Below are 12,855 nucleotides of genomic sequence, written 5' to 3'. Positions count from 1 at the left end.
TGGGGATGGCATTGAATCTATAAAAAACCTTGGGCAGTATGGCCATTTTCACGATATTGATTCTTCCTATCCATGAGCATGATATGTTCTTCCATTTGTTTGTGTCCTCTTTTATTTCACTGAGCAGTGTTTTGTAGTTCTCCTTGAAGAGGTCCTTTACATCCCTTGTAAGTGGGATTCCTAGGTATTTTATTCTCTTTGAAGCAATTGTGAATGGAAGTTCATTCATGATTTGGCTGTCTGTTACTGGTATATAGAATGCTTGTGATTTTTGCATATTAATTTTGTATCCTGAGACTTTGCTGAAGTTGCTTATCAGTTTAAGTAGATTTGGGGCTGAGACAATGGGGTTTTCTAAATATACAATCATGTCATCTTCAAACAGGGACAATTTGACTTCTTCTTTTCCTAACTGAATACCCTTGATTTCTTTCTCTTGCCTGATTGCCCTAGCCAGAATTTCCAACACTATGTTGAATAGAAGTGGTGAGAGAAGGCATCCTTGTCTTGTGCCAGTTTTCAAAGGGAATTTTTCCAGTTTTTGCCCATTCAGTATGATATTGGCTGTGGGTTCGTCATAAATAGCTCTTATTATTTTGAGATACGTTCCATCAATTCCGAACTTATTGAGCGTTTTTAGCATGCAGGGCTGTTGAATTTTGTCAAAGGCCTTTTCTGCATCAATTGAGACAATCATGTGGTTTTTGTCTTTGGTTCTGTTTATATGCTGGATTACGTTTATTGATTTGCGTATGTTGAACCAGCCCTGCATCGCAGGGATGAAGCCCACTTGATCATGGTGGATAAGCTTTTTGATGTGCAGCTGCATCCGGTTTGCCAGTATTTTATTGAGGATTTTTGCATCGATGTTCATCAGGGATATTGGTCTAAAATTCTCTTTTTTTGTTGTGTCTCTGCCAGGCTTTGGTATCAGGATGATGTTGGCCTCATAAAATGAGTTAGGGTGGACTCCTTCTTTTTCTATTGATTGGAATAGTTTCAGAAGGAATGGTACCAGCTCCTCCTTGTACCTCTGATAGAATTCAGCTGTGAATCCATCTGGTTCTGGACTTTGGTTGGTAGACTATTAATTATTGCCTCAATTTTAGAGCTTTCTATTGGTCTATTCAGGGATTCAGCTTCTTCCTGATTTAGTCTTGGGAGAGTGTAAGTGTCCAGGAAATTATCCATTTCTCCTAGATTTTCCAGTTTATTTGCATAGAGGTGTTTATAGTATTCTCTGATGGTAGTTTGTATTTCTGTGGGGTTAGTGGTGATATCTCCTTTATCATATTTTATTGCATCTATTTGATTCTGCTCTCCTTTCTTCTTTATTAGTCTTGCTAGTGGTCTATCAATTTTGTTGATCTTTTCAAAATACCAACTCCTGGATTCATTGTTTTTTGGAGGGTTGTTTGTGTCTCTATCTCCTTCAGTTCTGCTCTAATCTTAGTTATTTCTTGCCTCCTGCTAGCTTTTGAATGTGTTTGCTCTTGCCTCTCTAGTTCTTTTAATTGCGATGTTAGAGTGTCAATTTTAGATCTTTCCAGCTTTCTCTTGTGGGCATTTAGTGCTATAAATTTCCCTCTACACACTGCTTTAAATGTGTCCCAGAGATTCTGGTATGTTGTATCTTTTTTCTCATTGGTTTCAAATAACATCTATATTTCTGCCTTCATTTCGTTATGTACCCAGTAGTCTTCAGGAGCAGGTTATTCAGTTTCCATGTAGTTGAGTGGTTTTGATTGAGTTTCTTAGTCCTGAGTTGTGGTTTGATTGCACTGTGGTCTGAGAGACAGTTTGTTATAATTTCTGTTCTTGTACATTTGCTGAGGAGTGCTTTACTTCCAATTATGTGGTCTATTTTGGAATAAGTGTGATATGGTGCTGAGAAGAATGTATATTCTATTGATTTGGGGTGGAGAGTTCTGTAGATGTGTATTAGGTCTGTTTCCTGCAGAGATGAGTTCAATTCCTGGATATCCTTGTTAACTTTCTGTCTCATTGATCTGTCTAATGTTGACAGTGGGGTGTTGAAGTCTCCCATTATTATTGTATGGGAGTCTAAGTCTCTTGGTAAGTCTCTGAGGACTTGCTTTATGAATCTGGGTGCTCCTGTATTGGGTGATATATATTTAGGAGAGTTAGCCCTTCCTGTTGAATTCATCCCTTTACCATTATGTAATGGCCTTCTTTGTCTCTTTTGATCTTTGATGGTTTAAAGTCTGTTTTATCAGAGACTAGTATTGCAACCCCTGCTCTTTTTTTGTTCTCCATTTGCTTGGTAGATGTTCCTCCATCCCTTTATTTTGAGCCTATGTATGTCTCTGTATGTGAGATGGGTCTCCTGAATACAGCAAACTGATGGGTCTTGACTCTTTATCCAGTTTGCCAGTCTGTGTCTTTTAATTGGAATATTTAGTCCATTTACATTTAAGGTTAATATTGTTATGTGTGAACTTGATCCTGCCATTATGATATTAACTGGTTATTTTGCTCGTTAGTTGATGCAGTTTCTTCGTAGCCTCGATGGTCTTTACATTTTGGCATGTTTTTGCAATGGCTGGTACCGGTTGTTCCTTTCCATGTTTAGTGCTTCCTTCAGGGTCTCTTGTAAGGCAGGCCTGGTGGTGACAAAATCTCTAAGCATTTGCTTATCTGTAAAGGATTTTGTTTTTCCTTCACTTATGAAACTTAGTTTGGCTGGATATGAAATTGTGGGTTTAAAATTCTTTTCTTAAGAATGTTGAATATTGGCCCCCACTCTCTTCTGTCTTGGAGAGTTTCTGCCGAGGATCTGCTGTAAGTCTGATGGGCTTCCCTTTGTGGGTAACTGGACCTTTCTCTCTGGCTGCCCTTAAGATTTTTTCCTTCATTTCAACTTTGGTGAATCTGGCAATTATGTGTCTTGGAGTTGCTCTTCTCGAGGAGTATCTTTGTGGCGTTCTCTGTATTTCCTGAATTTGAATGTTCGCCTGCGCTACTAGGTTGGGGAAGTTCTCCTGGATGATATTCTGAAGAGTGTTTTCCAACGTGGTTCCATTTTCCCCCTCACTTTCAGGCACCCCAATCAGACGTAGATTTGGTCTTTTTACATAATCCCATACTTCTTGCAGGCTTTGTTCATTTCTTTTTCTTCTTTTTTCTTTAGATTTCTCTTCTCGCTTCATTTCATTCATTTGATCCTCAATTGCTGATACTCTTTCTTCCAGTTGATCGAGTCGGTTACTGAAGCTTGTCCATTTGTCACGTATTTCTCGTGTCATGGTTTTCATCTCTGTCCATTCGTTTATGGCCTTCTCTGCATTAATTATTCTAGTTATCAATTCTTCCACTCTTTTTTCAAGATTTTTAGTTTCTTTGCGCTGGGTACGTAATTCCTCCTTTAGCTCTGAGAAGTTTGATGGACTGGAGCCTTCTTCTCTCATCTCATCAAAGTCATTCTCCATCCAGCTTTGATCCATTGCTGGCGATGAGCTGCGTTCCTTTGCAGGGGGAGATGTGCTCTTATTTTTTGAATTTCCAGCTTTTCTGCCCTGCTTTTTCCCCATCTTTGTGGTTTCATCTGCCTCTGGTCTTTGATGATGGTGACGTACTGATGGGGTTTTGGTGTGGGTGTCCTTCCTGTTTCTTAGTTTTCCTTCTAACAGTCAGGACTCTCAGCTGTAGGTCTGTTGGAGATTGCTTGAGATCCACTCCAGACCCTGTTTGCCTGGGTATCAGCAGCAGAGGCTGCAGAAGATAGAATATTGCTGAACAGTGAGTGTACCTGTCTGATTCTTGCTTTGGAAGCTTCCTCTCTGGGGTGTACTCCACCCTGTGAGGTGTGGGGTGTTGGTCTGCCCCTAGTGGGCATGCCTCCCAGTTAGACTACTCAGGGGTCAGGGACCCACTTGAGCAGGCAGTCTGTCCATTCTCAGATCTCAACCTCCACGTTGGGAGATCCACTGCTCTCTTCAAAGCTGTCAGACAGAGTCGTTTGGGTCTGCAGAGGTTTCTGCTGCTTTTGTTCTTGTTGTTTAGCTGTGTCCTGTCCCCAGAGGTGGAGTCTACAGAGACAGGCAGGCTTCTTTGAGCTGCTGTGAGTTCCACTCAGTTTGAGCTTCCCAGCGGCTTTGTTTGCCTACTTAAGCCTCAGCAATGGCGGACGCCCCTCCCCCAGCCTGGCTGCTGCCTTGCAGTTACATTGCAGACTGCTGTGCTAGCAATGAGGGAGGCTCCGTGGGCATGGAACCTCTCGGCCAGGAGTGGGATATAGTCTCCTGGTGTGCCCGTTTTCTAAGACCCTTGGTAAAGCGCAGTATTGGGGTGGGAGTTACCCGATTTTCCAGGTGTTGTGTGTCTCAGTTCCCCTGGCTAGGAAAATGGATTCCCTTCCCCCTTGCGCTTCCTAGTTGAGGCGATGCCTTGCCCTGCTTCAGCTCTCGCTGGTTGGGCTGCAGCAGCTGACTAGCACCGATTGTCTGGCAGTCCCTAGTAAGATGAACCCAGTACCTCAGTTGAAAATGCAGAAATCACCTGTCTTCTGTGTCACTGGCACTGGGAGCTAGAGACTGGAGCTCTTCCAATTCAGCCATCTTGCTCTGCCCCCCCACTTTTTACTTTTAAATATATCTCTTACATTGGAGATATTTTATATTATTTCCAGGAAGCCTTATTAACTTCAGTCTTCATAATTATTAAACCTTGCACATATATTTGTTTGTTTCTAAAACTCAGGAATCCTGTTGACTTGAAGTTTTTAGTTTCTTTCTTCACCTGTGAATACTGAATCCTGCTTGACAATCATAGATATATATATAAACTATTAAATATTCAACTCGAATAATTATTGCTTAATTTTCTTTATGTGAGATCTTTTCTCCAATTTTAAACTGTCATCCTATATGGTGTAAATAGGCAATTCGAGTTAGTATTATATTGTTTACAGGAACATAAGAAAAGCATGTGAATTTTAAAGCGGGGTTTCACATTTCTATCTCACTTTATAGTAGTACTTAAAAATGCCTCATAATTCTATAGGTAAGCATTTCTCTTGCACAATTAAAAATTTCAAGGTTTTTATAAAAGTGGTTTTCAGAATCTTGTTGTTGTAGATTTAAATGTTTTCATTCAATTCAAAGATGCCTATTGCAATAATATTTCAGAAATATTTACCTATATCAATAAAATTATATTCTTGGAACAAATTTGGAAATATGTAACTTAGAAACTTAATCCCACGTTTTTCTCTCTCCTTTAATTTCATTTCCAAAATTTCAACAGTCTGCATAGATTTGTGTTGCTTAATTCTACCCATTTAGTCTATCTTATAAATATTAATTTTCTTATCACTATGTAATTTTCCTCATGTAGGTCATCTACTCATACTCCAAATGTATTTATCCAGATCTTTCTTCCAAGCCCCTTAGATGCCTCAAATCTTAGAGGTCTCAAACTGAAAGCATCTTTTTTTTTTATTCTTTTCCCGCCTCTTTTCTGACTCTTTGTAATCTACTCAGTCATCTGGTTTCCCCATCCTAGTAAATAACATCTAGGAAGTAGCCATGAACTGCTCAAACACTTCAACCTGCATTTCAACTGTCCCCCACATCCTGCACTTCAACCCTCCTCCAGGTCACCAAGCCAGTCACACACCAAAATTTGTATTATCTACCTTCTTATAATTTTCCGTATCTTATTACCATAATTAACCATCTACCTATAATTTTGAAGTACTCCTTTCTAGTTTTGCCCCATCTCCCCATGTTCATCTATCTTTACATCACTGGAAGGGTCACCTTTCTAAAATATATTTGTAATGATGTAACTCATCTGCATATTGAGCGGATACCCATTACCTGAAGGGTTAAGTTCACATTCTAGCGTGACACATATGTTACAGGGTTTGGTCCCATTTTTTGTCTCTTCAACTCATTTGCTCTGACTGTGTTCCAGTTTTACCACATCACTTTGGCATCCCTCAGTTGCCACGTTGTTTCATGCCTTATTATTTTGCACATGCTGTTGTACCTAGAGTCTTTGTATCCTGACTCTGCACTTTGCCTGTCCTTCCAAATACGGCCCCATTATGGCGGCATTTTCTCTGCTTTTCAGGTAAAACTCATTGTTCTCTCCTTTGTATTTTTATGCATTTTATTGACTTAAATTGTAGAACTGGTGAATTATACTTTTCTGTTCTTTTTTTGTTTTCACATATCTCTACCATTTCTTGAATATAGGCCAGAACCTGTCTTCCATGTATATTTTCTGCTTCTCCCAGGATTGTGCCTATGATTTGATAGATATAGTGTATGTTTTTTCTTGTTGTTCTCTTTTGTCTTACTGATAAATTGTGTGAGTGAATAAACACATTTTTTTCCTGAAGTTTTTTGTTGTTGTTGTTGCTTTTGTTTATTGTTTGTAATAGGAGGAAGCAACAAAGACAGTAACTGGACAACAAGAAAATGATATTGGCATTATTGAACAAGCTCCAGAAGATCAAACAAGTAATGACAATTTTATTTTTATACCAAAATAATAGAAGTGGTACATTAGTGAATATCTCTGAAAATCTTTCTATGCTTAAGTGCTATTATTTACAAAAGAATTTTATAGACCAAAATACAATGGCTATTTAAAAAAATATTTTCTGATATCTTTCTTCATGCTATCAATTCTTTTTACTGAACCTGCTTCAATTCTGAAATTCTATTTTTGCTGTTAGTTTTGTTTTTGAAATACTCATAAATGGCAATAGATTTGTATATGGTATTACAATTTACAGTAATAAATGTTCTCATATATGTGTCTGTGAATAACATTTTGTAGATAAGATACCCACATCAGAATCAAGACAAAAAGAATATACAGAATCTTCAGATTCTGAGGTATGTGTATTGTTGTTGTTGTTGCTTTTTTAAAACTTAAGTAATGAGTAATCTTAAAACATAAAAAGATGATTTGACTTTATACTCTTACCTCTGCATGTGTCCGTAAGGTGGGTGATCATGAGGTCAGGAGATTGAGACCATCCTGGCTAACATGGTGAAACTGTCTCTACTAAAAACATAAAAAAATTAGCCGGGTTTGGTGGTGCGTGCCTGTAGTCTCAGCTACTCGGGAGGCTGAGGCAGGAGAATGGTGTGAACTCAGGAGGTGGAGCTTGAAGTGAGCCAAGATTGCACCACTACACTCCAGCCTGGGTGACAGAGTGAGAATCCATCTCAAAGAAAAGCAAAAAAAAAAAAAAAAAAAAAAAAAAAGAGAGAGAAAGCATTTATTTTCTGACATTTATCAGAACATACTTTATAATCATGTGCCAAGTAGATAATAGCTGCATAGTGCAATTCTGCTAATTTGCAGGATTAATTTTGAAGCCAATGTAGAATAGTGCAAAAGAAAATAAGACTTAGAAGGCACTAGGAATCTATTTGAGTTCTGAAGTTGAGTTTGTCTAAAAACTAAATAATTTCTCTGTGTTCATTTATGGGCAAATACATAATTCTGTGTATATCTAGATGTACAAAGGCTCTAATTGGATTCAGAGACAAAGAGTTTAAAGTGTAGTCTTAGTCTTGCTCAACTTGGAACTTAAAACGATAATGCCTGGGACTTGAAAGACTCCATCTCAAAAACAAAACAAAACAAAACAAAAAAAACCAAAAACAACAACAAAAAAACACTTATAAGTCATTATAAATTTTTCTTAAAAACAAAACAGAGAATGTTTGGTTAGAGAAAATTGAAGAACTTTATAATTAGCACGGGTATGGGAGTGGCAGTGGAATTCTATGGTCAGAGTAGATCTGTCTGAGACTGCCATTTAATCTCCATCTCAAAGATGAAGACTAGGCCATATGAAAGTTTAGGAGCAAAACATTCTGAACAGAGAGAACAGTGGAACATATTTGTTCATCATTTTGTTCTTAACAACCTAGAACGACTAGGAAGTAGAAAGTGGGGTAACCACCACCATCATCATCATCCTCATTATTCTAAGGTGAAGAAAAATCTGCAAATACGTGTCTGGCACATGTTAGAGGTTTCATGAATACATGCTTTTATTTTTCTCTTTTTATGAAGGCTTGCTCTACTTTTTTGAAGTTATGTCTTAAGAATGAATTGCACACTTTAATGATTGTTTGCTTTCATTTAAAAATAACAAAAATATGTTTTCCTTATGAATCTTTTATTCAAGCAGTTCTTTATCAGCAAAAAACTTGTAAAATTTATTCTTATTATCTTAAGTCTTTGTTTTCCTAAGTGAAACAGCTTTTACAGAATTCTATTCCTACTCTGCATGACATACTCTGAAAATTCTCTTCATGCCGTGCATAATTTTTAACAAAAAAATCTGTAATAATGCATATGTCAAATGTGTAATTGTGTTGTATTTTGTTTGAAATGCCCTGTTATTTTTTGCAAGGACTACAGTGTAAGGCAGATACTTTGAATTTAATTCCTTTTGAAATATGCACACGATTGAATTTTTTTGGGAATATGATTTATTTTCTTTGCTCAGTAACCCAGTCAGTAGTCACATGAAGATAAAAGATAAGCATGATATACAGAGCGTATTTGAGGTTTTCTCTTGAATGTTTTGGTTTTCCATATGTGAACAGCCTTAAATCTAATTACCTTTAGAGTAAAAAATTTTGTTTTAAAAAAGATTTTAAATGAAAAATATGATGCTTGTTATTATTATTTTTTAATTGAAATTATTTATTGAGGCAGGCTATGGTGTCTCACACCTGTAATCCCAGTATTTTGGTAGGGCAAGGTGGGTGGATCACTTAAAGTCAGGTGTTTGAGACCAGCCTAGCCAACATGGTGAAATCCTGTCTCTATTAAAAATACAAAAATTTAGCCAGGTGTGGTGGCTAATGCCTGTCATCCCAGCTATTCATGACGGTGAGGCAGAAGAATCACTTGGTCTTGGGAGCCGGAAGTTGCAGTGAGCCTAGATCATACCACTGGGCAACCCTGTGACGCTTTGTCTCAGAAAAAACAAAACAAAAAAAATAGTAAAAAAAAGAAATTATTTATTAATATTATCTTTAACAGATTATCTCTGTGAGTGACACACAGAATTATGTGTGTTTAACTGAGGCTACATATCAAAAAGAAATAAAGACAATAAATGGCAAAATAGAAGGTAAGAACCATTTTTTATTTAAAACATCATTTGACCAATTATTTGTCTAAAAGCATGAGGACTGATATACTCTGACAGCCAAAGAAAATTATGTTTTAAACGCGTAGCATGGAAGGACAAAAGGAGTGAAAGTTACATGTCTTCTCAGGTGTTAGCAACAGATTATATTGAGAGTGCCAAAAAAAGAGCTGAATTATTAGTTTAAATTCAATATACCTGAAGAAAGGAGTAAAAGAGGGAATGAAGACCAAGGAAGACAGGGAGTACATGAGGGAACAAGAAGCAGGTTTATATAATGGAGAATGGTAAAATAAAATAATTCTTTAGAGAAAGATAGAGCATGATTAGAAAGCTGGGAAGAATAAAAAGTGACCTTCCATTACCAAAAGTTGCCAGGGAATTACAGCAAACATGTTGTCACTCCTATCTTTCTCACTGGTGGGAAGGCATTAGGGATGGAAGCAACTGACCATAGAAAGTTGTGTTTTATCTGCAATAGGTGAATATAAGCATATTGGCACAGCCATGCGTGTATACAATTTGTCATATACACTCAGTATAGACCAGAAGTTTTCACACTTTATAAAATCAGCTGAATACCTTTTTAACAGTGCACATTGTGATTCAGCAGACTTGGGATTCTGGCATTTTAAATAAGTTCTCAGGTGATGCCGTTGCTGGTGGTCCTTGGACCTCACTCTTAAGTAGCAAGAGAATAGCCTTTCCTTTGGAAAAATCTGGAAGAAGAGCAATTGGATAGAAGATCAAGACATAACAGGGTCAAGGAAAAGCATTATATTGCTTTTATTTCTGCATCTGTTTCTGGTCAGAGGGGAAAAAGAGGTAAAGAAATAATAATTACAGGTGTCAGATACTATTCCTAATCAAAGAGAAAGAAAGTGTTGGGAAAATTGATTTTAAAAGATGTTGAATGGGAAAAATGAAGACCACAGATGTGGACATTATTTTGGCTAAGGAAGAGGGATTGTGAGGCAGGAAATGGGGCAAGAAAGAAGATAGCCAGGCAACTTTGGAGTTTCTGAATAGGAAATTTGAGTGAATTCACTTCAGATGCATTTACAATATTTGCACTCCAGATTAGATTTTGGGTACTCCAGAGACTACCGGAAGTGGAGGATTACTAGAATTGGAGTAAACTATGGTGACTTTTTAGTTTTCTCTATTACTATCAGCATAAAAGGTATATATTTTGTTGATATTAGCTATTCAAATGAGAAATATTTGAATCTAAGAGCATTGGCTTTATTTTTAATGAAGCAAATTGTTTTGGTAACATTGTTGTTCTATAAAAATCCATTAGACACTTAATAAAGCAGACTAATTTTTAGAAACAAAAAAATACTGAATTTACTACCTGAATTCTAAATTTTTTTTTAAATAAGTATTTTCCTGATTTAAAAATATAAAATATTATTTGTATGTAATAAGTATGTTGCCATAAATTTTCGAATAAACATGCCAATATTGAAAGCTCATTACACAAACTTTTAAATGAATTTTGCATATATTTTTTACATGAGTGAATCAAGAAAATTTCTGAGGATAAACTAGAGGATACAGAAATGTAGGCATATGATTACACCACATGGATATGGAAAACAATGAATATTTTATTTAGTATTATCCCCTAAGTAAATATCCAAGCTGATCAATTTGTAACACGTTCAGTGATGAGATGTCAGTTCTGCATTCAGCTGAACTCTCATCATAACGGTGTACCGTCTCAATTGTAGGACAAATTAAAGAACATGATGAATGTAATGATATAAATTATTCTAATGTATTTCATTAAACATATGGTGTAGGATTCTATGTTCAGCTTTGACATTTATTTTTTCAGGGTCACGGTTTGCTCCTCTGATCAAAGATCATTTATGCTTTCATCACTCAGCATATACATATTAATATCAACACATTTTGCATGCAAAACACATTCTCACTTTTGAAATCTTAAGTGCATGTTTGATGAACCGTAGATTCCTAGTTTCTTCAGTGTATTTCTGTCATGTGAGTGTCCTAAAGAAACAAACAAAAGAAAATCTCCTAAACCTAAAGGAATCATTCTCAAAGCTGAGCAAGAGGACTCAGTTAGATACTATCACTGGGTTCACTTGTGGTTGGTTTTGTTATATTTACCTATGACTGATAACAAATCTCTTTTGCTTTAGAGTGTACTGAAAAGCCTTCTGACTTTGAGGTATTGAGTTTTATAATTTTATCTTGAATTATTTATTAACTATGTATTTTGTGAAGTATACATTCGTTATTAATCATTTTTCTTCTAAACCCATTTAGCCTGCTGTTGAAATGCAAAACTCTGTTCCAAATAAAGCTTTAGAAAGGAGGAATAAACAAACATTGAGAGCAGGTAATTTTACAGTTCAACTATATTAAAATGAATATTTCAATAGTTGACATATTAATAGTCTCATCTCCCCAATGTTTATTTTTCAAATATTATGGAAATATTTGAGTTAATAATGTCCATAGTGGTATCCACGTTTGAAAAACTGATTATTTACAAGAACATGAATTTTAATTAGTTTTTTTAAAAATTAGCTTTAATTTCAGGTGTTTCTATTTTTATGTTCTGATACTGTAATGTTTTGTATTGGGAATGTCTGTATGACTTAAAGATTCAAGAAGATGAATTTTTAAACTCTAATATTTTTCCTGTTCAAAACTTGATTCAAATTCTACCCTTTACTGCAGAGAAAGCTTCACTTTTTGACATGCCAATTGTGTTTTAACATTGGTTACCTCATGTGGATGTAGTCATTTGAAGCATCCTAAGGAAATCAGTTATTCTGATTTAGCTTACTCTGTGCGTGTGTATGTGTGTGTGTGTGTGTGTGGTGTGCATGTTTGTGCCTGTGTGCATGTGTATGTGTGTTTGTGTGTGGTATCCCTAGTTTTTAAAAATGGGAGAAGTAATCATTTCTTTATAATTATATTTGTAAAACTGTGATTCTGAAGCATTTGGCTTTAGTGTCTTTTCATTGTTTAGAGGTAAACAATTGTCTAAACTAGTTTTTAAAAAATTATTCCTATACATGCTTAAACATTATACAACATATGTACACAGTCATAGATAATACGTAGAATTTGTTTTTAACTTCTAATATGTAAATAATTGTACATTGTGTGTAATTTTCTGTAACATTCTTTATTTTATCAGCATTATATTGTAAGATCCATCCATAATAGACGGAACTAGCTCTGGTTTTGTTTTTATTGCATTCTTTATATAAATTCCGTTATATAACTGCACCAGAACTAAAGTTTGTTTACGCAAAAAATAAAAGCAAATGCAAATTTCAGTCTTATTTAAGTTGGTTTTATCTACTGATTTTTGATATATTAGAAATTAAAATTAAAGAATTTCACGTATAACCATGCACAATCATCTATTTTAATAAAAATGAAAAGTGTGACCTATGAACCATTACAGCTATGCTGTTGTAACACATTATTTCCCCGAAACAGTGCAGTATACACTTCTAAAAATGAGATTGAAAATAGTCGATAACGGCTGGGCGCGGTGGCTCAAGCCTGTAATCCCAGCACTTTGGGAGGCCGAGGTGGGCGGATCACAAGGTCAGGAGATCGAGACCGCAGTGAAACCCCGTCTCTACTAAAAAAAATACAAAAAATTAGCCGGGCGCGGTGGCGGGCGCCTATAGTCCCAGCTACTCAGG

General features: G+C 36.1%; 1 protein-coding gene across 1 annotated transcript in view; it reads left to right on the top strand.

Annotated features, from left to right (window-relative positions):
• LOC144331425 (ankyrin repeat domain-containing protein 30B-like) overlaps positions 1-12,855 on the top strand; it is a 132,621-nt gene that overhangs the window by 94,043 nt on the left and 25,723 nt on the right. Inside the window, exons 36-40 of the mRNA XM_077947955.1 lie at positions 6,410-6,488; positions 6,811-6,869; positions 9,046-9,136; positions 11,326-11,354; positions 11,453-11,525. Of these exons, the coding sequence (XP_077804081.1) occupies positions 6,410-6,488; positions 6,811-6,869; positions 9,046-9,136; positions 11,326-11,354; positions 11,453-11,525 (331 nt within the window). The remainder of the gene's footprint in view (positions 1-6,409; positions 6,489-6,810; positions 6,870-9,045; positions 9,137-11,325; positions 11,355-11,452; positions 11,526-12,855) is intronic.

This window comes from Macaca mulatta, chromosome 9, assembly GCF_049350105.2.
Source record: "Macaca mulatta isolate MMU2019108-1 chromosome 9, T2T-MMU8v2.0, whole genome shotgun sequence".
NCBI classification, from domain to species: Eukaryota; Metazoa; Chordata; class Mammalia; order Primates; family Cercopithecidae; genus Macaca; species Macaca mulatta.
This window is presented reverse-complemented; position numbering and strand designations above follow the sequence as displayed.